At 48.1% G+C, this 25,655-nt stretch overlaps 1 protein-coding gene across 1 annotated transcript in view; it reads right to left on the bottom strand.

Moving 5' to 3' along the window:
* Positions 1–304: 304 nt before the first annotated feature.
* The window catches only part of Tmem132c (transmembrane protein 132C), a 298,442-nt gene continuing 273,091 nt past the window's right edge, over positions 305–25,655 (bottom strand). Inside the window, exons 6-10 of the mRNA XM_055606023.1 lie at positions 24,242–24,385; positions 12,844–13,049; positions 11,710–11,983; positions 10,477–10,668; positions 305–2,083 (exon numbers count right to left, since the gene is read on the bottom strand). Coding sequence (XP_055461998.1) covers positions 902–2,083; positions 10,477–10,668; positions 11,710–11,983; positions 12,844–13,049; positions 24,242–24,385 — 1,998 coding nt within the window. The 3' untranslated portion in view covers positions 305–901. The remainder of the gene's footprint in view (positions 2,084–10,476; positions 10,669–11,709; positions 11,984–12,843; positions 13,050–24,241; positions 24,386–25,655) is intronic.

Below are 25,655 nucleotides of genomic sequence, written 5' to 3'. Positions count from 1 at the left end.
TCTGCTCTCTTGGCTATATCCTATTCAGACAGTGTTCCACCCACTGGCCTGACCCAGCTGATGATGGACTGTGGGGCTCACTACCCCCATGGAAGGAACTGAGCACTTCCTATATTATTTAAAAAACAAATACAAATACAAACAAGCCAGGAAATATCAACAAAGCAGGGGAGAGATATAAAAACAGGTTAGTGTTACAGCATAAAGAATGGGTTCATTGATGGTCTTCCTAAAAAGAGGGAAAAAAAACCTCATGTAATGAATAGAAATATAATTTATATTTCATTTAGGAAAATATACCACTTGGTCCTCAGAAATAAACATGAAATCAAATGGAAGCCTAGGACACTAGAAGGAAACTTGGAAGCAAATGAGATGTGGACCCAAATGTAAAATTCTCCTTCTGATCAGTGTTCAGATGTGCCTCTCCTTGGGCACCAGACCTGGACTGTCCTCAGAAACATGAACACTGAATTAAAATGAAGGCGTTCTCTTAGCAAGCCCCGTTTTTACATTTTTCCCTTTATTAGAAATATAAAGCGAAAGTCATTTGTGTCTTTTTATTTGCCTTTTTGTATTTTTTTTTAACAAATATTTTTGGTAGCTTGTCTGCAGTGTAGTTTGATTCATAAAATAACTCTGTCACTTCTGAGCAGTTCTGTCTTAGATCCACTCTGCCTCCCTGCAGAGTCAGAGACTCAAACTTCTGAAAACCTACCATCTTCAACTGATAAAAAAAACCCCTTTATAAAAACATCCCTTCCCAGCTTCTAAACCACTAGCTGGTATTATATGGTCCTCGTCCTTCCTCACTCAGTCCACTGAGACCTCCCTCCATCCAGCTGCTCTGCTGAGGGAGGGAAGGACGACACTGTCCCATGTTGGCGAGGTGGCCAGAGCGCTACACGTTGTCTTGGAATTTCTCCAGGTAGGTTCTGAGCTCCTTGGGGGCGCCCACATCCAGGTCTTGGCAAACCCACTTGATGTCATCTTCACCACCAAGGATGGAGTTCACTGTGGGGCAGCTGTCCTCGGGTGGGATGGTGAAGGTGGCAAACTTCACCTTCTTCATCTTGGAGGTGGGTGAGTTTGCAGGCTCCTGCCTGGGCTCCCTGCCCTGCCACCCCCCAGAGCCTGGTGGCCTGTGGACCTGGCTCTGCATGTGCTTTTGGGAGCCACCATTGAGGAGCAAGTGGTTGCTTTCTTCGAAGCCTCCCAGCCCTCGGTCTATGATGGTTGTGTGCTCGTCCTGGGGTGGTGACACATTCCCAACGTTCTCCAGGAGCTCCGCCTCATTGCCAAGCCACACCCAGTCATGAGAGTGGGTCATGGATGCCTGACCTTCCAGAGGCACCTGTTTGTGCCTATACTTGAAGGCAAAGGTGGCACAGTTAATGAGGAAAACAAGGATGGCCAGGCAGAAGACGCCCAGCAGAGCATACATCCCAATCTCCAGGTCACTCAGGCCGTGGGCTGTCTGCATCAGGCCATTCTCCTCCAGTGAGCCCCCAGCTTTGGGGAGGTCCACGTGGGCTGGAAAGTTGGTGAAGTCTATAGGGATGCTGTGTAGCCTGGCTCCATCCAGCCTGCCGCTCTTCCCCACCTTGTTATCTAACAGGGACTTGGTGGTCGTGGTGGCACTCAGCAGGGCCCCTTCTTCACGATCCCCAGGAGAGTTGCCATGGTATAGTTCACCCTGGCCTGGGCGTTCCAGGTCCTGAATCTTCTGCCGGCGATCACTGGCATGGTTCTTGATTTCTTCCTCATCCTTATCTCTAGTCTGGCTGGAGTCAGCATCATCCCACCCAAACTTGACCCCAACATGGCCAATGCCCACAGCCAGCACACTCTTGCGCTTGGATTTCTGACAGGCCTCAGCGATGGACATGTCCACTCGGAGCAATGGGCCCTGGCCTTCTCCTTCAGCCATCACGGTGGGCCACCAAGGTGAGAAGGGCTGTGGGATGGACACAATAGCCTCGTCCAGAGAGATGGCAGTCAAGGAGAAGTCCTTCATGTCATAGATGTCCAGGGGTGTCACTGAGCCGTCACTGAACTGGAGCCACGTGCTGACTATAGCTTCCTGCAGGAACAGAGAGCATGAAAACACTTGGGAGGTGCCTTATCTCCAAGAACCCCTCCTAGAAAAACACCAAAGAAACAGGAAGGATGACGTGAAGTCCCGATCTGATACTAATGTGCTGGGGAAGCAAATGAGCTTTCCACAAGTCACAGAAATACTTCAACACAGCTCCAGCATAAAGTCATGGGAAGCTTTTTGTTATGTGCCAATCACACAACAAAATTCCCAGGCTCCATTAGTCTCACAAGACAATGGGGGCTTGTGAGGTAGGAAGTAGAGGCAAGAAATTATGTCAGAGCCAAAGACCTGAAACTGGAAAGTATGGACTGGAAGTGTGTGTCGGTTGGTAATATGCTTGCCTACAGTGCATGAAGCCCTGGGTTTGACTCCCAGCACTGCATAGACTAGGAGTGGTGGTGCATGCCTTTTATTTCAGCACTTAAGAGAGAGTTGGAAGCAGGAATACCGGGAGCTCAAAGTCATCCTGAGGTACACGAGACCCTGCCACAAAAACAACAACAAAAAACCAGAAAAAATTTTCTTCTTTCCTGTGATGGCTAATCTTGGTGGTCAACAGGTCTCCATCCAGAATCAATAGAAGCCCTTGCTGCTGAAAACTCTTGGGAGGGATATTTAAAGCAGGAAGACCTATGCTAAAACTGGGCCACACCACTGGTGGTAGCACAGATAACAGAACATGAAGGAAGAAAGAAAGCTTTTGTCTGCTTGCCCTCACTCTTGCTGGCAAGTTCATCTATCCTGTTGCTGCAGCTAGTGTTAAATACAACTTCTTCAGGATTCCAACATGGACTGAAGACCAGCAGCTCTCCAGGAATCATCCAGAACTCCGGAGCCAGACTGGGGCTGCTGAGACATCGAAGTTCACACATTGTAGAACTACCAGATTCTCTACCTTTCACCATGAAATGAGCATTGTTGGATGGCCTGGACCACAGCCAGTAAGTCACTCTAATATATCCACCTTTAATGTGGATATTCATTCTCTCAGTTCTTTTCTTCTAAGAACTCTAATCCATCTTCCCTCACCACATGCTTCCCTGGGATCTGGGGTCTTGCAGGTGCCCTTTGCTTTGTGGAAAACAAGAGTAGCTTCCCTTTGTAAGACTTTGATATGAACACTCTTAGGTGGACAGCAGTGGCATGGCCATGCCACTTGGTGGGCTCAGCTCAGCTCCATCATACCAAGAAAACTCAAGCCAGTATCAGGGGCCAAGTCATTAAAAAGACTTGCAATCATTCAGTCAATGATCAAACAGCTATGTTTTAGCTCTACATTCTCATTGTAGAGAACAGAGAAGGGAGTTTGAGAGTTCCTGGACTAGAAATGTCCTGGAACCATTGTTCTATGTCTGCTATGTTCTCAGTAATCACGGACATTTAGTGCTGGACAGACCAGGGACTATACTGTGTAACAGCGGACACAGATCCACCTAGCTGGGACGCTCCAGGGCATTTCCTGCAGGAGACTTAACCTTCAGCACCACGGACAGAGACATAGCCTAAGGGTTCCCAGTGAAAACCTGGAACATTTGAGATCCTGAAAGGGGAATCACAAACAGAGCAGTGAGCATATCAGGGGTCAGCTGATGTTCAGAGGATGCCTCTCTTGCAAGTTTAACCAGCATGTTCCTCAGCTGTCAGGTTAGCAAGAAGTGAGCAGAGCCCTGCTGTGCTAAGACCTAGGGATCAGCCTCTGCCAAAGTCCCCAAAGTCAGCTTCACTCAGAAAAGCTGTACCCAGCCTTTCCTTCCACTGCAGTGCTTTTCTCTCACCACCAGACCAGTCCTGATGGTGGGAACCTTTCTGGTTGCTCATTGGCCACACCCATCTTAGACCCAATTGCTGCAGCAAGAGGACGTGGTGGGAGCCTCTGCATACGACAAATCTATTTCCTTTCTGCCATTGGTGGGGAATAAGAAACCCACAGTCAGTCCGGGGCTGCTGTGGCACTGCCCGTATGCCATAGGGAGTGTGCCACAGGGAAGGCAAGCAGAGAAACAGACTGGAAGCTGGACCCAAATGAACATCAACTCATATGGCGCTCCTTAGGAGCAGAGCAAGGCAAGGCAACCACTGCACAAGACTCCCTTAATAAAAACTAAATTCCGTCTGTAGGTGGGTAGCAGGAGTCACAAGAGGCATGTTGGGAGCTTGTGGGATGGTTTTGTGGATAAGAACACTGGCCCTGCAAGCCTGACGACATGAGTCCAACCTCAGAAACCCATGTCAATGTGAAGGGAGGGAAAACAGACTCCTTAAGTTTGTCCTCTGACCCCCGAACAAGCACTGTGACACACCACCACCACCACCGCTGCTGCGGCTGCTGCTGTTGCCACTACTACAACTACATAAAAATTTAAAAAGCAAGATGATCAGGTTAATACTGGAGATGAGGGAACAACTGGAAAAGACTGGATTAAAATTAACCAAGAAAAAAAAAAGATTGCTAATGAAATAAAACGGCAAAGGACAAATTAAAGCAGTGACTGCATTAGGAGAGAAGAGGTGAGTGGGGGATGGGCAGAGATGTGTGGGGACCTACACAGAATTTCTAGAAATGGAAAACCGAGCAACGTGTATTGTCACAGGCCTGCAGTCTCGGGACTTGGTAAGTGGAGGCAGGAACATCAAGAGTTAGATGCCTTCTCTAGATCCCACCATTCACCTGCAAATTTCATATTTTCTTGTTTTTTTTTTTTTATTGCTGAGTAATATTCCATTATATAGATGTACCACAATTTCTGTATCCATTCCTCAAATTGAGGGGCATCTGGGCTGTTTCCAGCTTCTGGCTATTACAAATGAAGCTGCTACAAACATGGTTGGGCAAATGTCCTTGTTGTATACTTGAGCATCTTTTGGATATATGCCTAGGAGTGGTATGGCTGGATCTTGAGGACGCACTATTCCTAGTTGTCTGAGAAAGCGCCAGATTGATTTCTAGAGTGGTTGTACAAGTTTACGTTCCCACCATCAGTGGAGGAGGGTTCCCCTTTCTCCACATCCTTTCCAGAATGTGTTGTCACATGGTTTTTGATCTTAGCTATTCTGATGGGTGTAAGGTGAAATCTCAGGGTCATTTTGATTTGCATTTCTCTAATGACTAAGGACGCTGAACATTTTTCTTTAAGTGTTTCTCTGCCATTCACTATTCCTCTATTGAGAATTCTCTGTTTAGCTCTGTACCTCTTTTTTAATTGGATTACTTGAGTTGTTGCTGTTAAACTTCTTGAGTTCTTTATATATACTGGATATTAAGCCCTCTGTCAGATATAGCCTAACTTTGGGCAGAGTGCAGGGAATCTTAAAAAAGAAGTGGGAGATAGTAAGACCTGGAGAGGACAGGAGCTCCACAAGGAGAGCAACAGATCCAAAAAGTTTGAGCACAGGGGTTTTTCCTGAGACTGATACTCCAGCCAAGGATCACTCATGGAGATGGCCTGGAACCCCTGCACAGAGGTTCCAGAGCCCATAGCAGTTCAGTGCCCAAGAGGGTTCCATAGTAATGGGGACAGCAGCTGTCTCTGACAGGAACTGATTGGCCTGCTTTTTGATCACCTCCCCCTGAGGGGGGAGCAGCCTTACCAAGCCACAGAAGAAGACAATGCAGTCAGTCCTGATGACCTGATAGGGGAGGCCCTCCTCCTCTTCTCTATCAGTGGACTGGGGGAGGGGCACAGATGGGGAAGAGAAAGGGAGGGTAGGATTGGGAGGGGAGGAGGGATGGAAGTACAGGGAGGATACAAAGTGAACAAATTGTAATTAATAAAAATAAATAAAAAAAAGAGTTAGATGCCAGTTTCGGCTACATAGAAAGTTGGAGGCTAGCCTAGGCTACATGATACCTCTTCTCAAAGCAAAGAATGAGGAGGTGGGGTCAGGTGAGTGAAGCAGTTGGGATGTTTTCTACAGCAGACAGGACACATCATGTCTGAGGGGGGAGTGGGCTCAGCAGCCAACACAGCTGAGATGTCTACTCAGGACTGGGAAGAAACAAAAGACAGACAGGTGGAGATGGATAAAAGAGAACTGTCAGTGGTCTAGCTACAAGTTTCAAGAGGAAACTGGAATGAGGAAGGCAATATTCTAGAACATTTTAGGCAATGGGACCCAACAAAGACTTTGGAATGGTGCAGTTTGGGTGCCTGGTTCTGGCTATTCCTGAAGGCATGAGTGCCAGACCAGTGCCAGTGCCCACATGCTGCTCCATTCTGTTTAGGTAATTTGAGGCTGAATCTCTATTTAGAGCAGAAAGCCCAGAGCAATTTCTGTAGAGCAAGGGGGACTGCATTCAGCTCCCTCCCCCTTTCAAGCACAAGGACCATTTTATGACAGTTTGAGAGGAAAAAAATAACAGGACAAGCAAGCTGTAAATCTTGGCAGCTGCTGGGAGGCTGAGGGTGAAGAGATAGACCCATGCCTTTTGAGGTAGGTTCAGCAATGGGACTCTTCTGTATGTGGGGAAGTGGGCTTTCAGAAAAAAATGAGCAATCTCAAAGATTGTGAGGTTTGGGCACACTTAGGATTTTGTTTAAGGATGAGAGAAAAAAGCGTAAAGAGAAAGAGTTATTAATTTAAGGTAGTCTGCACTAACTCAAAATCTCATGATGGTGTGGAATACTTGTGCTGTCACTCGGCAGTTATGAGCTCAGCTTTCCACGGTCAAGTTTGCATGGTCATCTTATTCATCTTTGCTCAAAGGCCTTCTCTGGCCTTGGAACCTGAGTTCTTGTCTGAAGCCAGAAATGCCAAGGAATTAATACCCACTAGGGTAGTCCTGGATGTACAATGGATAGGTGGCATTATACTGAGCCCAGCTCCCTGTCCTTTGAGTGTGGTACCTCCCTGAGCTTTCCTAGTTTGACATGATCTTCCCAAGAGCCTTGGTGGGTAAATTTGTCTTCATTGGTAGCTGAGCAGGTGGCACAGCTTTAGGGCCTGCTTTCTCTTCTTTGCACTCTGCTTTGCCTGCTGAGTGGCCTTCGTCATCCCCATGTAGATTCGGGAATCCTTGCTTGACGCTCAGCTTGTGGGAAAACTGATATGGACAGAATGTGGCCCCATGCCTTAGTGTCAGCCTTTATTTTCTTAGGGATGAGATAATGCCTTTCATTGTGGCTGGCTCTTTGTCCTGAATTAAATTTTCTTCCCTGGATGGAGATGGAAATTAACAATAAACCAAGCCCCGCTTGAAGGACAGACAGTTGGATTGAAACTTGTGGTTAGTTAGAGACATTTCCAACAGCTCTGCCTTTTGATTGAGATATGCCCTTCTATTGCCTCATTACAGTGAGGCTGGAAACCTCATTGGGGAAATCCAACACATAGCTCCCAAGATGACAAATGCCAAGTGACTTCAAGCAACACCTAGCCACCAGTGATTTAGACCTGCTTCTTAGAGAGTCATGCCTGCAAATTGACGATGCTCTATCCACGAGCCTCCTGCATCTGAGCTGGGCATCCAATTACTGCTGGTTGATGAAGATAGATGGACCGTGTTGGATGTGGATGCTAGCTTTGTCCCATATCCTAGAGCAGTGGTCTCAACCTTTCTAATGCTGCAAGCCTTTAATATAGCTCCTCATGCTGTGGTGACCCCCAACGATAAAATTATTTCATTGCTAGTTCATTATGGTAATTTTGCTACTGCTATGGATTGTAAATATCTGACATGCAGGATATCTAATATGTGCCCCCCTCAAAGGGTTCATGACCCACAGGTTGAGAACCACTGTTCTAGAGGCTGCAGTGCTTTATCCACTCTAATCTAGGGCCTATTCTTAGCAAAGATCTTTCAGCTTTCAACTTTTTCCTCAGTTTCTTTGGACCTAATCTTTTCTCTCTTCTTGCATATATGGATATATGTAGGCCAGAGGTCAATCTTCAGTGTCTTTCTTTAATTGTGCTCCACCTTAGATTTTGATACAGGGTCTCACTAAACCTGAAGCTTGAGGGATTCGCTGGGTTCACTGACTAGCAAGCCCCTAGGATCCTCCTGTCTTTATCTCTTCACAGCTGGGATGTCAAGCTTGTACCACTGTGCCTGGCTTTTTATATGGGTTCTGGGGATCTGAACTCAGATGTTCACACGTGTACGGCAAGCACTTTAATGACCAAGCCACCTCCTCATCTTTACCTCTCCTTTACAAATAAGAACATACCATGTCAATTCCTGTCCTTAGGGAAGAAGGGCAGAAGAGCTGGCCTGGGAGACTGGATGTGGCTGGAATAGACTCCCAGTCTCTATAGATGGTGCCTGGAACCAGAGGCAGCAACTGTCTCCTGTGTTGGACAGGAGAGTTTTTCAAAGACAATGCAGTGGAGTTACCAGAATCTGGGCACAGGGAGAGGGATGCTTTTCCCCTGAGGGAAAAGTACAGTTGCCTATGTGACAGGGATGGCTGCCTGGGCTACCTAGCAGGGGGATGGTGATAGAATTACAACATTCTTTAGGTCACTGATTCCTGCTGCTGGTGGTAGAAGAGGATAGCAGAGCCCAAGGCAGACTCTATATTGTGGGTGAGCGAGGTGGGGAAGTAGGAGAAAAGGGAACTAATGGCCACAGGGTCTGAGAGAGGCACATGAACAATTACATAACCAACCAGAAGACGGGCAGAGAGGCCCCTGGACCCCATCAGTAACACCCCTGGAAATAGATCCTTCCCTGGATGAGAATTCAGTGTTGTGTTGAATGCAGGACCCAGCTGAGCTTCCACAGAACTGGGGTAGCATTGCAGTGAGCTGTTAAGCAGCCAGACTGTTACGCAGCAGCAGCTAGCTGATATACCTCTGTGTGCTGAGCACCATCCCAGGGTCCTTCCTGGAGCCTGCAGCTGGGGTAAGTTAGACCTATGGATTTCACACAGCCCGTGTCAGCTGTGTGCACCACTAACTCAGCCATGTAGTCCGGGTAATAGGCAGCCTGTGTTCCCAGTACGGAAACCCTGTATGGCATCTGGAATTTTCTAGTTTTCCCTGGAAGTGGAAGCGCCTAGCTATCCTCCTGGCTTTGCTCTGCCAGCAGCCCTGATGGTGCCGTGTTCTGGCTCAGTAGTTCACTTCTACAGACACGATTTTGTTCCTATTGTGGTTTGTGCAGGACTGCAGCTCCCACTGCTTCCTTGTCAGGTCTACCCCTGACAGCCCGAGGCCTGTCCCAGCTGTAGCAGGCCAAACTCCTGGCACATCCTGTCCACGCTGGGGTTTAACTGGAGATCCACTGCAGCCTGCCAACTTCTCCTGGCTCTGTGTCACTCATGGGAACCAACTCTGAAGCCAAATGCCTGAGCCAATATGGAGCCAGCTTTGGGGGAGTCCTGAGGTCCCTACTGCTTCTGCTCTAACAGTGATGGACAGTGACCATCACTCATGGAGGGAAGGGTGACACATGATAACACATGATAGCTGATTCTAATTTAATTCTCAATCATAAAATTAATTGGTTCCGTCTCTAAGGACTGAGGTGCTGTGGCTACCCAGGGGGGACCCTCACAGAGATCTACCTCTAGAATCTTGAGTGTAGAAGTGTGTGGGACTCCATGTTCCCTCCCCTCTTTCTGCCAGCCCCCAGCTTCCACCTGCTTGCGATGGTGCTTGCTGTGAGCCTACCATTCACAGCAGAGGGTCAGCTCTGCAAAGCTTTGCCCTCATGGAAAGTTATCCTGTAGCCCCTTTCCATAGGGTCAAAAGAAAACACAGGAGTGGAACCCAAGTTAATAGCAATTCCAGGGGTAGTGAATGCACAATGGAAGTGGCAGAGGAGGCAGAGATTGATAGGGCTGTAAAGAAGGCATTATTGACCAGAGGGGTGTAGAAACTATGGCTGGAAAGGAGCCAGGCATGAGAAAGCCCAGGGGAGCACATCTCCAGCTAGAGAAACTGCAAGAGCAGAACTCAGAAGAGCTTTGCAATGAGGATCTAACTGAAGCACATAGGAGATCCACAGAGCTGGGGGTGGGAAATAGAGAGCAGGCTCCTGCACCTGCTAGGGTGCGTGGGCTGTGGAAGGAATGTGGATTAACAGGGACATACAAGAGAAAGGTTGACGTGCTCTGGCCAGCACTTCCTCAGCCCAGGAGAGATATTGGGGTGGGAGTGAGAGGATGCTGTGGGAGTGATGAGGGTGGGGGTGGGGTGATGGGTGGGGGTGGTAGATTCTGTGGGAGTGAGGTGAGGGTGGGGGTGGGGCGGGGGTGGGAGCCATCTTTTCCCTGGGAACAGATGCAGGATGGGTGAACATTTCCCTGTGTCCCAGAGGCATCCATGTGAGCTGAGCACTTGTGTTCCCTGTAACTCTGAATCTGGACATATCTCCTTCCCCTCTTCCTCTGAACCAGGCCCATGGCCTCCCTCTGTCCCTTCTCAACCCCTACCTGTTTTGGGGCACGAAGCAGCTCTTCAGCTGTGGCCACAGCTGTGGTGGCTCTGTTGTTCTCTGAGATGGGATGCAGGGTGACAGACAGCCCAGCTACCACCTGGACAGCCAAGTCTGTCACAGACACTTTGTCATCCAGCACAGTTACTGTCTTTTCTGCCAAGATGGAGTCGGACAGTGGGGATAACACCTGTAGAAACAACAGGACACAGAAGAGCCATCACACCCATTTCCAGGCATTGGAACCCCTCCCAGCTTCTGTACTCTACCCTAGATAGGCCAGAGATCCTGAACATGGAACATAAGGAGGCATGGGCCTCCATCACCGTTAGTGGCTCCGCCCTGTGCTCTGTGAGCCGCTGAGGCAGCCCTTGCCTGAAATTTTAGAGCAAATGGAAATAAACACAAAGTTCCATCCCCTTTAAACAAGGAATGATCTCCTTCATTTGGATAATGGACCACTTGTGTGAAGCCTAGTTATGTGTCTTTGCTGATCCTGATGGCTGGATGCATGAGGAGCTGTGCACAGACTGACTTTGGTGCAGCACGGATCAAATTCTAAGGGGCCAATGGGTTAACCAGGGACAACAGATCTGTATCTGTGTGTCCCAGCCTTCCACCATCACATTGCATCTCTGTGGGAGGCCAGCCTGCCCCATCTTACAAGCCCAGTGTTGGGTTGGAGCTGTGCAGGTGAAATGATGGAACTGTTGCCATGGCATTAGCCTCTTCAATGACATTTCTAGAAAGCTGTTGAAAGTCAGGTGGGACTTGAGGGATGGAGGAAATTTACCTTTGTCTATCTGGAACTAACCATCCTATATATTATTTTGAGTGATAAGATGAATTATAAAATAAAGAGTTGTTGAGTGGTATCTAGAAGAAAGATGGAAAGTCCAGGCTCCCCCTGGCATTCGTAGAAGCAGTACATACAGGACAAAGACAAGTCTCATGGAAGTGTAGAGAGGTCAGGCTGGAGAATTAAGTGGGAGGTAGGACTGGAGGAAACATGGGAGTAGCCCTTGAGAGTGAGCTCCCACTGAGTGAAGGAAGACTAAAAATGGAAGGGCTGGTTCAAGCACACCCCTGTTCCCATGTCACCCTCTGGAGCCATCACAGGGACAAAGAATTAGCCACAATAACTTGCCTCATCCCCCCAGCCAGAGACCCCTAGTCCCAGGAAGAATGGTACCAGCCAAGGATAGAGAGCCCCCGTGCCCCTGCTTCCTACCTGGATGGTGGTCATCCCGACTTCCCGGCCAACCAGGACTCTGCTGTCCTCTAGGGTGGCTATGTGCGGGGACTCCAGCTTCATGAAGTCAGCCACCAGGTGGGTAATGTCAAACTGCCAGTCTGAATTGAGAAGGTGGCTCAGCTGGCCCCAGGGCCCAGCACCCTCTGATACAAACTGGGTGAGGACTCGGACTGTGGCATGCTGGAACTGTAATGCACAACCGCGGCCTCTCTGCTCTTCTTCCTCCTCCTCTTCGCTGTCCCGAGTGGGCCTGTGTGGGAGGAAGAGTGCTGGCTCAGACATGGAGAAAAGAAGCACAGAGGATCACAGGATGGTAGCTGTTTGTCTCAACTTCAGAAGACAATGCTCAAAATGGGAGCCTCAGGGCCCCATGGGAACCTTGGATCCCTCTCTGAGTACCTCAGAGGCTTGAGTGCACTGCCAGGCAAAGAAGGGGCAGTTGGCATTTCCTAAGCTCACATGGTCCCATAAGCGGCTACTAATCACATACAGGCAATTTATTTTTATGTTTCAAGCACGTGTGTGTATATATGTTTGCAGGTGTGCATGTGTGTGTGCTTGGGCACTTGTGTGTGTATGTATGTGGGGCCAAGTGACAACGTCAGATCTCATCCTCAGGCACACTTTCTGCTTCCTTCGAGAGAAGGTCTTACAGGTACAGGAGAATTGTCTGTGGCTTTCTGCAATGGGAAGTCCCTGTTCCAGTTATGAACATTATCACACTCTCCAAGAAACTGAGATGCTGTCACCATGGAGAATGAAAGTCAAGTCTGCATTTATCTTGGAGAAACTGAACTCATGCCCCAGGTGCTGGGGCCTGAAGGGCTGGAAGAGACAGCAGTCTGCTGTTATAAAGGAGCCACTTTGAGGCAATAGCTACGAGCTTCCATGTACTGTGAGCATAACTTAGTTCAGCACCTTCGCCTTGCAATGTGTTGGCCTGGCCAAGGGACCTGGGGCCATGACCTCCGAAAAATGTGCTGTTAGGGTTAAAGGAGACATGGGCTCTGGAAACACCTGCGTCTATTGTATCCTGGAGCTCTTTCAACATGATCTGTAAATCCCGTTGGTGCTGTTGTGTCTGCGAGCATTTTCCCACCCCTGGCTCACCTCTTGCTGGCGACGATGGGGACCCGCCAGCCCTTAACCTGGCTGAGTTCTGTATCAGAGACCTCGATCTGCAGGGGAAGCCGTGGCACCCACACGGTGACAGGCAAGGGTGCGCTCAGGTGCTGGAAGGTGAAATTCACCACAGAGTCTACCTTGCCCTTGATTTCTTTGCCATTGACAAAGACATAGTCACAGTGGTCTGAGACCTGTGAAGAAGACAGAGAGGGTGCAGTTCACATGGCTGTGCTGACAACAGTGTGTGTGTGCATGTGTGTGTGTAAGAGACAGACAGACAGACAGAGACGGAAAGAGAGAGAGAGAGAGAGAGAGAGAGAGCGAGCATATGCGCTGGTGGGTGCACACAGTAGATGCACACGAAAGCCAAAAGTCGATGTTGGAGATCTCCAGTATGACATTCTACTCTACTTTTTGAAACAGCGTCTCTCATTGAACCAGAATCATTGATTCAACTAGGCTGGTTAGCCAGCAAGTCTCTGTGGGCCTCTTGTGCCTGCCTTTTCAGTGCTGGGATTACAGTTTTTATATGGGTGTGGGGAATCTGAACTCAGATCCTCATTCTTTCCTGCTGGGTGCTTTATAGACTGAGCCATCTGCTTTGCTCCCAGCTCAGAGTCCGAGACAAGGATTCAGTGTCATTGTCTTAATAGGAAACTGAGCCTAAGGAACAAGGGTGAAGAAGCAGACCAGGGAATTCGGAGGAAGAGAGACGGCATTGGGAAGGTACAAATGTTGCTTCTAGGATTAGAGTTCAGTCTCTCGGCACCTCATGAGAGCACCGGAACTACCCATCTAAGAGGCAAGAGTTGCGCTATTTTCCAGCTCTGAGCTCCCAGGCTGTGGTCGCCTTTGCTGAGCTAGAAAGCAAAGAACAAACTGAAGTACGGACTTTCAATCTCCAAGCAAATTTGAATCGGCAAAGAACCGCGGCTGAGGCTAAAATGTGGGTGTACATAGGGCCTGTGCGCACAGGACATCAGGAGCATGATGAAAGCATTCCCCAGATGGCCTACCCTCCAAGAACGCCAAGGGAGCCTGCCGCCTTCCCCTCCATATGCATTCTCATAGTCTCTCACACTCGCCCAGTCCCATTGGTCCTCTGTGATTTTTCAGTCACATTTTTCTAGGGACACACTTCCATCCCAGTGTGCCAGGCCTGAGCAAGTCAAGAGTCCCGGGGATGCTGACCCACCCAGAACCTTTGGATCTTTACACTTGTACTATTGCTGTTCTCATGAGAGTGGTGGGATCTCACAGGTGACTTCCTGTCTCTGCCTGGGTCCTCACCTTTTTCTTTCCCTTCTCTTGGGCTCTTGTCTTTACCTTCCCTCTCTTCTTCCATTTCTGCTTTTAGAAGCCTTTTCCCACAAAGGGGATGGTCCAGAGAAGAAAAGAATCAGGCAAAGAATAAGAAGTTAGCAATCTGCAAGCACCTGGCCTTTGTGTTCCAGAGGCCATGATACGCTTTCTCCAGACACACTTAGTTTCATACATACAATAAAGGCCAGTGGAGAGAGGAGGCAGCAGATACACCTACCCTCCCAGGCGGCATGATGAGTGCCAAGGTCAGTAGCTATGTGCACATGACTGATAACGGATATCTCTGGGAGCCATGACGAAACAATTAGACCAGCAGTTCTCCCAACCCCACACCCAGTACCCAGGTGATAGTTACATCCCTTGGAAATAAGGCCAGGGTTTTGTCTGTGCCATTCTAACGAACTGAAAATAGAAACCAAGTTGACTTAAATTGGTTCCATGTGTCTGTATTACTACTGAAACTGTTATATTCTTGATGGAAAAAGTACAATGTGTTCATTTTCCATTGTTTGGTCCTATATCAGCTGCTCATGAGGTGGGGTCTGATCATAGTTGGCAATGATTTGGGGGATAGAAGGGTGGGTAAACACACAGAGCAGTAGATGGATGTATAGGTGGACAAGAGTGGATGAGTGGGTGGGGATGGATGGATGGATGGATGGATGAGTAGGTGGGTGAGAGGATGGATAGGTGTGTGGGTGGGATGATGGATGGATAAGTGGAGCGATGGATGGAAAGGACAAATAAGAGGATGGAAGGATAGATAGATGGGTAGATTAATAGATGAGTTGACAGATGTGTGGATGGACAAACAGAAGAATGGGTCAATGGGTGGATGGATAGATCATAGTGTATATATGGGTAAATGGACAAGTATTTGACTAGGTGGATGGATGGGAAGATGGACGGATGGATGGATAGATGGATGGACAGATGCACTATAGGTAAACAGATGAGTGAATATATGTATGTAAGGATTAATGGATTTGTAGGCAGACAAATGACTGGAAGGGTAGAGATGAAAAGGTGTCTGGGTGGATAGATGGATGGAGATGTAGAGATAGAAGAATGAAGATGGATGGGAAGATAGATGGACAGAAAGATAAAAGATAACTGGGCAGGTGGATAGAAGGGAGATAGATAGGTGGATGGATGGAAGGACAGACAGTTGTCCCCCCCACGTATGGATACACCTGTTTCAAGACAGCCACAAGAACTGAGGAGAGATGGTGAGACCCCAAGATGCCAAGATGACATACAAGCAACTGTGGCATAAACACAAGAATTTAATCTGAAAGTTTCCAGCAAATTCTCGATCTAACCTTTCTAGGTCACTGACTCCCATGAGACTCTACCTAGAGATGATTTGTGCTGGCAAGATGCACAGTGGTTCAACAACCATTTCTGAGCTAATAATGTTCCCCACTACCTACATGGCATCACACTAAGCTCTAGCTGCCATTTGCATGTCTGTCTCCTACTAGACAGTGTCTTCTGGAAAGACCAGGGTCCCATCTAGGCATCCAGGGCTGACCATGTTGTGCTGAGCAACAGCTGTTATAACTGGTCACCCTGCTCTTTCTGTAGAAGGAGCATGTATGGCTACTCTAGACCCTACTTTCATCTCTTCTGTTTGGAGGGCAGATGGCAAGAGCTGGACAGAGAGAATTTTCTCCATCTGCTGGGGACGGTGGCCTGGAGCAGTAGGGAGGGGCCATAGGAAGGGGTCTTTTCACTCACTGGTCAAGAGTAGTTTAAAACTGTTTTTATACTGAGTGAGGATGGGAAGCAATTTCAGCCATTGTCCCAGACTTATCATTAACATGTAAATGCTGTCCTGGATCGGGGAACATATTAGCATAATAGCCAAGCATAGAGTCTATCACTAATCACATCTTTAATCAATGTTGTAATTTTCAGACCATTGACTTTCCTCATTTATTGCCTTTCTGCGCTCGGGTGGGCGGGAACCTTGCCTCTCCAGAATATATAAATGATTAGGAGGAACCAAAGGTACGAAAGTGCTACGCACGATAGAGCCATCGTCCCTGCTGTTCCTGATGGTGTCACCAATGTCTGGGGACATCTCCGGACGAATTAATCATGTCCTAAGTGGCTGGCAGTGGGAATGAGGGTATCACACAAAATGAACAGGTTCTCTTACAAAAAGGAACTGATTCCTGCAGGAATCTTTCCAGCCCATTGGCTGCGTTTCTCAGAATCTTTTCATCTCTGTCAGTGGACTGTGCACGTGAGCCGAATGCTTGGTGGGCGACTGCACCAACCATGAGGACCGGGAGGGAAAGTCTAGGTAGTGGAGGTGTTGGTTGGGGAGCACATAGCTGTTTGTCTTATTTTGATGTCCCTCAGGGGCTGCTACTTTGTGATGACCTGAGACCCTGTGAGTCAGTCTCCATGAAGAAAGCATAGGCGCCCATTGCCAACCACTTATGTCTAGGGAACCTTCCTCTAGCCACTAGGGACTTTAAAGATTTACAGACACCTAGCCTGTAGCATCCACAGCAGCCTTTGACTTTTGAGGACCTTGGTGAGACCAGGCTTACATATCTTACATAGTCTTGTGTGATGCTAGCTTGGGACCGCTCTGAGAATCATTCCTTTAAATGATACAGCTATGTGTCTTCTGTCTCCACTGTGTCTGTCATTGATCTAAATGCTGTTTGCAATGCTTTCAGTGCCATCTCCAATAACAGCCTGTCTTTGAATATCCAACTGTTTTCTTCCACGTCTCTGCTGGAGGCAAGCTTAGAAGCCTTAGCCCGTTCAGCCTCCTTGTCAAAATAAGATTGCATAATGTACATTTAAAATGTGGAAAATTCAATAATCAGACGCCTGGCCTAATTCCTTTCTATTTTCGTGACTACCACTGTGTATGAGTTCAGGCATAGGGAAATCAAAATTGCTTCTGGATACACCTGATCTCATGAGCCAGCTCTGTACATTTCGAATGTCAATGGTTCCCAGATCTCATGCAACCAGATCTCATTTCCCGCTTGCAATATGTCTTCCTACCACTGCTGCAGAACCCCACCTCCCATCCTCCGGGGGCACTCGGCACACAGACAGTGTTCTATTTTGCTGATGAGAATCCCGTGGCCTGCTGAGAAGGGCAGCTTGCCCACAGCAGAGAAGACATGTTCCATTTATGGCAATAAGTTCAGAGCTCACCCAGACTGCTTCAACCCTGCACGTTAACAGACTCTAACACGAGACTGTGGCCTTGACCCAGCTGGCCTTCCTGCCACATGGTTCTCTGGGTCATTTCTATCACTGAAGTGGCAGGGAAAGGCAGGCACTGAGAGGAGCTGCTGGCTGGCAAGAGGCGTGGACTTCAGCCAGGCCGGCAGCATGCTGGAACCCTTCCTGAAGGCTGCTCTGGCCTTTGTCCATTTGGTCCACCCCAGGCCAGTCTGCTTGGGCAGGCTGTGTCTTTCTGAGCTCAGGCAAGGGGACAGATGGTCAGGAAAATATAATATGAGCTGGAGGAAAGAACTCTGTGAGGCGACAGGCAGGGTTGAGGGAGACCAATGAGAGACAATGGTGTCTGCCAGAGCTACAGTGTGTTAGGAGGTTGGTTGGGAGGGTTTTAAAGTATACTCAGAATTCACATCCATCTTGAATGTCATTGTGGCCTTTGGACATGGGGTCTTTGCACCTGCCATTAGTTAAGGATGAGACCATGTTGGCTTAAGCCTGACCTAGCTCTTCAATTTTTATTGAAGAACAATCATTAACATTTTTTTTTTTTGAGTCCTAGACCCCATCTAAACTCTGTAAAAGCCCTTGGATGGTGGGAAGACTCACAGTCCTGTCACCATTCCCACTACTGCTACTAAGTTCTCTGTGTTTTCTCTGTCCCAGATCTTGTTCTCTGCCTGGTCCTTGTATGTGTTGGAGATGTCTGCCACAGGTCCTTTGCACTCTTCTTGATGCCCAAGGTTCCTCTGTATCTGTCTTACTTTCCTTCTTCATTTCGTCCAGGCTTTTAATGCAGTGGATGCCAACCAGGGACAGTTCCTTTCCTAGAGGCATTTCTGAATTCTCTGAAAATTAGAGTGGTCATGATTCAGGGGAACAGTGCAGCTGGCAGCTAGTGGAGAAAGAGGCCGAAGTTGTATGTCGGTACTCTGTAGGGCTCAGTGACAGTCCCTCCCCCATGCTAAATGGGTACACCCCTAAATATCAACCGTGCTGACACTGGGAAACTGACTTTGAGTTAGATACCTATGCTTTCACGGCAGGCAGAGGTACCTGGCAGAGACACAGGTCCAGGGCCCCTGGGCAGTAATGATGCTTTATTCTTAAAGCTCTGTCAGAACTCACAGGGTGGAAGAGCAACACCCCTAAGGTGCAGAGGAAACAAAGGGCAGTGAGATGACTCAGTGGGGAAAGGCACTTGTCACAGAGGCCTGGAGCCCACATAAAGCTAGAGGGGAGAACTGACTTCATTAAGTTGTCCGATGGCTACGCACATGTCCACACACATGTCACGGCATGTGTGCTGCCTTCCCCCTCCCCTGATCCTTGAAAAATGATAATTAGAAAACAATGGAGCAGACATGGCAGGGAAGAGCCTGCAGATATGGCTTAGCTGCATTTTGAACCCAGGTAGTAGGAATTCTAGAGCTGGGTGACCCCAACAGCACAGCTTCCTCCGCTTTAAAGTGAGGACCTCAGGTCCAGCAAGGGACATGGCTGAGCATCATCACTGGTCACCTGCTGGCCCATGGTGCATGGCCTCCTGATTCTGAGAACTGCTTTGCCCTCCGGCCTCCCCTCCTCCCGGAACCAGATGGTCATTTTGGGTTTTTGTACTTCGCTTTGTATTTAAGACAGAATTTTACTCTGCCGCTCAGACCAGACCTGAACTCATGATGTCGTCTACGCTGGCCTCAGATTTGCGACAATCCTCCTGACTCATTCTCCTACATGCTGAGATCACAGGCATGAGCCAGCACTTCGCTTTTGTGGACAAAGAGGGTACAGGAAGCACACATGGGGGCCATGGTTGGTTGTTGGTTTGTTTGTTTCCAGACAGGGTTTCTCTGTGTAGCCCTGGCTGTCCTGGACTCTCTCTGTAGACCAGGCTGGCCTTGAACTCACAGAAATCTGCCTGCCTCTGCCTCCCTGAGTGCTAGGATTAAAGGCACGCATCACCATGCCTGGCAGGGCCACGGTTTTAATATGTCTCCCACAGGGTCATGCGTCTGGTGGTGGCACTGTTGTGGAATCTCTAGGAGGTGCAGCCTGGCTGCAGGAAACAGGACATTGAGGACCAGCCTTGAAAGTGTTGGCTACCTCTGCTCTCACCATAATGGACTATATTCCCTAAAAACACAAGCCAAACACACCTTTGCCCTCTTAAATTGCTTCTGACAGACATCAGGACATAGCAATATAACTATGAGAAACATAACTAATACCATATAGTCAGGAATGTAAGGAAAGTTTTAAAAACTCGGTTATGTTATGTAAATACGTTTTTGTTTTAAATCTCAAGTGTGGGATTTTAGTTTGGTCGTTAGCTTGCCCACAGCTGATAATGCTCTCATGCAGGGTGTGGTCTTTGACAGCTGGTAATGGCTTGCCACACCGTGCTGGTAAGGGCAACACGGCGAAAGGCTAGGGCTCTAGGGCTCTGAGGATACAAATATGAGAGCCCAGTGTGATATGTGGTGTTGGCGTGTGGCGTGTAGCAGTTTGGAGAGACCAGAGACAGCCAGTGTGGCAGCTTGGAGGAGACAGAAACTTTTCAACGAAGCAGCTTGGAGGCCTTGAGACTGCTGGCTGTGTCTGCTGCTGACGGAGACTGGTATAGCCCCAGAAAGAACCCTCTGACCCTAAACACCCGGGAGAAGTAAAGGGTCTATGCCCTATCTCCCCACTAACCTTTTCTCTCTTACCCAGGGCTAAAGGGTTGGTGGAAGAGAGAAGGGGAAAACACTCCAAATAAAACAGAGTTTAAAGACCAGCACTACACAGGAAGCATGTTTTCCTCTGTGGTCGGAAGTCTGCCTCCTTCTTGCTTGCTTGCTTTCACCCCCTGATGTCACCGCAAACCTGTGAATCCAAAAACTTTGGACTGTTACTAAGGACCTTTGCTCTCCTGAGGACTTGTAGCCTGTGTCAATAGGAATCCTGTGACAAACCCAGGCTGTCATCAGAGGGAATTGCTCTTGTGTCCTGGAGCCTGAGCAAGCACCGGCTGTGACAGAAGTCAAGCTACCCTCTCATCACCTGTGCCCAGTGTTTACAGCTCAGTCCCTATGAGCCGCTCAAATGAGTTTATACCTGGAGGTCATGACAGGTCACACTGGAAATCCCACAGATTCATCCCGAAAATACTGACTCAACGCACCACTGTGGTGCCTAGCAATCTGGGGCCACAGGAGCAGACAAGAGAGGAGCTGCCAGGCTATGGACTGAAGGTGTTTCTTTAGGCAGCCCGTAGGCATCCCAAGGCAGGTACAAACAACCCTATTTAAACTGCAACTCAGGTTCAGCTGGCCCCTCCCAGGAGCTCACCTTCTGTGAAGTCACCCCAGTACCCTTTTTAGCCCATTTCTGCCTTTATCAATGTTGGCCGCCTTAGTCAGTAGCCAGGCCTCTGTGAGTGTTGGCTACCTCTGCTCTCACCATAATGGACTATATTGGCGGGGCTTCAACTGTTGTATTTACTGTTACCTCCAATCTCAGGACGACAATCAGTCTTCACTGAATGAAGTCGGCTGTGATTTATGAAGACAGCAACTGTGCACTGTCAAAGCTCCTACGATTCAAGGATCAAATTGGACAAGCGCAGGTACATGAGCCATGCCATGTCACTGGCTGTGAGACAGCTTTATTTCAAAGGCAGAAGGCTAGATACTTTGTGATGCCACTGAGACGTTGATGGCACAGATGCAGCAGCCATTTTCTTTCCCTAACCTTGTTCTGGGCATCTGCCAGGCTAGCTGCTTCATTGTCTCTCTTCAGTGCTCTGTCCCTTCATCTCCTGAATGTACGTCAAGGTAGATATGAACATTTGTGGCCCCCCTGGGCAGATTCAGAGGAGCTGATGAAGCTACATATGGGGCACAGAACAGACAGATCCCTCAGCTTTGAAGTCCTTTTACCACCACCTCCAGGCAGGGAGATCCATGTTGCACTGCCAGGAATCAGGGGAGATGACTTCAAGAAATGGCTGTTACTACATAACAAACCATGGCTGAAAAGCCCTTGTGTATGTTAAGTGTATTTACACACATATATGTATATGTATGTGCATGTGTTTAAGGTCATGCACACATGGAAGAAGCTACAAAAGGATCCTAGGACACTGTCACACAGATTATCTGGGTCCCTGAGAAACTGGCTTGAGAGCGTGTGTATATGCTGTATGTGTGTGTATATGTCTGTGAATAGATTATTTGTGTGTACATGGATTATGTGTGTGTGTTTGAATAGACTATATGTGACCACATGGATTATGTGAGTGCATGCATGTCTGTGAATAGATTATGAGCGTGTTCTGGAATGTCTATAGGTTCTTATGTGCATGTATGTCTGTGGATATATTATATGTATGTGCATGTGTGTAGGGCATGAGGGTAGAAAGGGGATTATGAGGGGAGGAAGAGCTCTAAAGAGAGGGAAATGAGAAGGTGATGAAATCTGTGTGACAGGAAAGCAGAAAATAGGGCTACTTGGAGTGACAAAGAGGACCAGCAAGGGGGTTAGGAGGATGGGAGGACAGTGGGAGGAGAGGTTGAATAAGAACAGGCATAATGACACATAAATGCCATCATGCATATGAAAAAATATATATATATATATATATGGAAACCCATTACCTTTATACCAATTAAAATCATTTTTAAATTTCATGGGGGCTGGAGAGATGGCTCAGATGTTAGGGCATCGGCTGCTCTGACAGAAGAACAGAGTTTGGTTCCCAGCATCCACATGGAGGCTTATAGCCATAACTCCAGCTTCAGGGAATTCAACACCCTCCCCTGGCCTATTTGTGTGGCCTACTCACACAAATAAACATAGTTAAGAATAAAATCTCATATTAAAAAGCCCATGGTGAAAAATAGTATGGATGGCCTGATGTCGTTCTGACAAATATGTGGCTATTTGTATTAGAAGGGGTGTTGAAGAAACGCCGGTTTGCACACGTGTGACTTGAGAACAGCCACACACACCACAAGGCTAAGCAGACAAATTGGACAGGCTGAGTGACCCAGACAGGAGGTAACAGGGTGTGTGTCACTGGCTGACTGGCAGGTATCAGTTTAGGGGACACTGCCTAGATTGCTCGTATGTGGGAACACGGCTCAGTGTGTCAGATCTGCTGGGCTCTCCCGAGATGCTAGAAAATTCCCAGACTTAAGGTTTACGAGCATGTGGTCAGTCATTGCTCATTACATAATGCCAGAGTTCCCCAGAATCAGGCTTCCTCCTCCAGGACACCACCAGTCACATACTACCATGTTATGGGCCCTATATGAGATGGAGTTCAGGCTGTGGGTGCAGGAAACTGCTGGAACGGTGGCTGCTTTGTATCTGACCTAGGAACCACATTTTGTCACACAAAGCCATGACAGTGTGATTTGCCTGGTTACACAGGGGTGAAAACTCAGAGCCCACTGAGTCTTGACAAAATGAAACCATCTAGACCCAATCTCCTGTACGTCTATCAGAACGGGCCCCGGTTATATGTGAGCTCCTCTTTTTGCCTCTCCACAGCATGCCAAATGGCAGACAGAAGCTCTGAGAACCGGTGACCTCAGATTAGAGCCTGAGTCGCAGGGATGAGGCCAGGAGATGAACCTATGCCCGAGAAATGAACTTGGGTCCTGCAGCTATGAAGCCAGGACCTAGTAAGGAGCTGAGTTCTGGGGATGAGACTGCCTTCAGGAACTCAGAAACGCTGCCAGCTCCATACTTCCCCCAGCTCTTGCTGATTGGACACTCTGCTGTGTCAACAGCTCAGGGATGACCACCTCCTGATTCATTCCAGGAGGCAATATTCATTTTGAACATGCTTATTTCCCCAAAGATACTGATTGCATTCCTGGAAATATCAGCAACGGGCTCCACGTCAGAGGCCCTTATGCGGAGCTAAAGGTTGCTCTGTGTGTAACCACGGTGGCATTTATTTCTGGATTTGGTTCACACCTGGCTCTCATAGGTTGAGAGGGGAATTCTTTGCCTCTAGAAAATGGAGCAGATGTGGAATGGCTCTCCCAACAAGTTGGTGCTTAACCAACTGAGATTTTGCATTGTTCCATCAGCATCTCCCATGCCCACAAACCATTACTGACCTTGATCAGTGGAGCCCTCTGCTCTCTGCTTCTCTGAATTCAGCTCAGAGGAAATTTAGGAGGCCTCCTGCACTGTATGATGAATATATTGAATAATGATGATTATTTTAATTTTTTTCTGAAGAGGTTTTAAGTAACAGTGGTATGAGTTAATCCACGTGTTCTCAGCCTAACAGAGGCATTCCTTGTATAGATATTAGAAGCAACATTCTTATTTATTTATTTGTTTTAACTGCCTCTGTCAAATGAGTGATCTATCTGCATGTGCACTTGCAAGCCAGAAGAGGGTTCCAGATCTTATTATGGATGGTTGTGAGCTACCATGTGGTTGCTGGAAATTGAACTCAGGACCTCTGGAAGAGCAGACAGTGCTCTTAACCACTGAGCCATCTCTCCAGCCCCAGAAGCAACATTCTTAATGGTAAATAGATTTTAAGTTTAATTTGACAATTAAGTAAATAAATACAGGAAGGAAGGAGAAGAGGAAGGAAGGAAGGAGAGAGGGAAAGGGAAGAAGGAAGAAAAAAGGAAGGAAAGAAGGAAGGAGAGGGAGGCAGCAAGAATGGATGAAGAGTGAGAAGATACAATTACATGACGCAGAATGAAGAGGTGAGGGTGGAATGGTGAGTGAAGCCACTGCAAGAGTTGGGTACCTGAACCCCATTTGAACCGGTATAAACTCTCCCAGAGTGTCTGGAAGGCTGGAGCAGATCCTCACCAGACCCACATACCTTGATGACATTCTCATCCGTGGCTTTGCACTCCACCAGCTCTGAGATGTCCCTCACTGTGCTGTTCTCCTCCACCGACACCACCCTGACAGGCATGGCCACTGTCTTCCCTGTGAGGATGGCTGTGTTCAGGAGTTCAGTGTCCTGCCAAAGAACCAGACACACCAGGTCAAGGGACAGCCTCCTTTCTGTTGGTACCAGGTGAAGCTTGGGTATGCTCCTGAGGTAGGCACTGGGCTACTCCTGTTAGACACGCCATGGCACTGTCCTTAGGAACTGCATCAAAAGGGTATTCTTTGGAATAACAATAAAGAAACACACATTCGTTTTAGTATTGCCGAGACACAGCAGAGTTGTACAGTAGCTAGGTGACAAGTGACAGAGGCCAGCTTTGAATACTTTGTGAAGAAAGGTATCAAGTTGGGTTGACGAATGCCTGTCTCCACCTGCAGAAGATGCCCAGAGCCCATATCATCTCACATGGTGTGAGGGCCAATTTTGTTTGTCATCCTGGGAAGAGGGAACCTCAATTGAAGAACTGCCTTCATCAAATGGTCCTGTGGGACATTTTCTTGATCCATGACTGCTGTAGGAGGGTCCAGCCAACCGTGGATGGTGTCAGCTCTAGGCAGGTGTTTGAGAAAGTAGGCTGAGCAGGATTGGAAGAGCAAGCCAGCAAACAGCACTCTTCCATAGTCTCTGTTTCAGTTCCTCCCTTGAGTTCCTGCTCCAACTTTTCTCAGTGGTGGAGGAGTATGACCTGAGAGTTATGAGCTAAAACAAATCCTTTCTTCCCTGGGTTTTGGGAAGAAAGCTTTTGGCTGGGGTGTTGATCACAACCAAAGAAAGCAATGTAAAACACCTGGGTAAGAGGGACTTAGCAGGTAGGGTGAAGCTCCGGGTCTCGAGAAAAGCTACCATCATGGATTCGCTGGGGTGTCCCCAATGAAATCCTAAAAACCCTGAAGAAGGAGTCATGAGGGTCAGAGGACGAGCACAGAAGTGACCATCCCCTAAGATCCTGAAGACAGGAAAGGGGAGAGTTTTCCTTAGGAACACCTTGTAGGAGGGGCACGGTCCTGTTATGCAGCCCAGCTGGCTCTCACCTCACAAGGCTCATTCATCTCAAACCTCTGCCCTCCGGGAGGGAGGTAAGACAAGTCCACCCTCATGCCTCACATCGTGGAGTAGCTAAGGGCCACTAGTGGCACTTCACCGGCCAGGGGGCTTCTTTTCTCTGTTGTTGCTGTTTGCAGTGTTGGGCATGGAACTGGGAGCCTCGTCCTTGTTAGACCAGTGTCATACTACTGAGTGACGTCCCCAGCCACAGGCTTCCTTTTTGAATTGAAGATCTATCTATCTATCTATCTATCTATCTATCTATCTATCTATCTATCTATCTATCTATCTATCT

The sequence above is a fragment of the Psammomys obesus genome, unplaced genomic scaffold (assembly GCF_907164565.1).
Source record: "Psammomys obesus unplaced genomic scaffold, mPsaObe1.curated_primary_1811, whole genome shotgun sequence".
NCBI lineage: Eukaryota > Metazoa > Chordata > Mammalia > Rodentia > Muridae > Psammomys > Psammomys obesus.
This window is presented reverse-complemented; position numbering and strand designations above follow the sequence as displayed.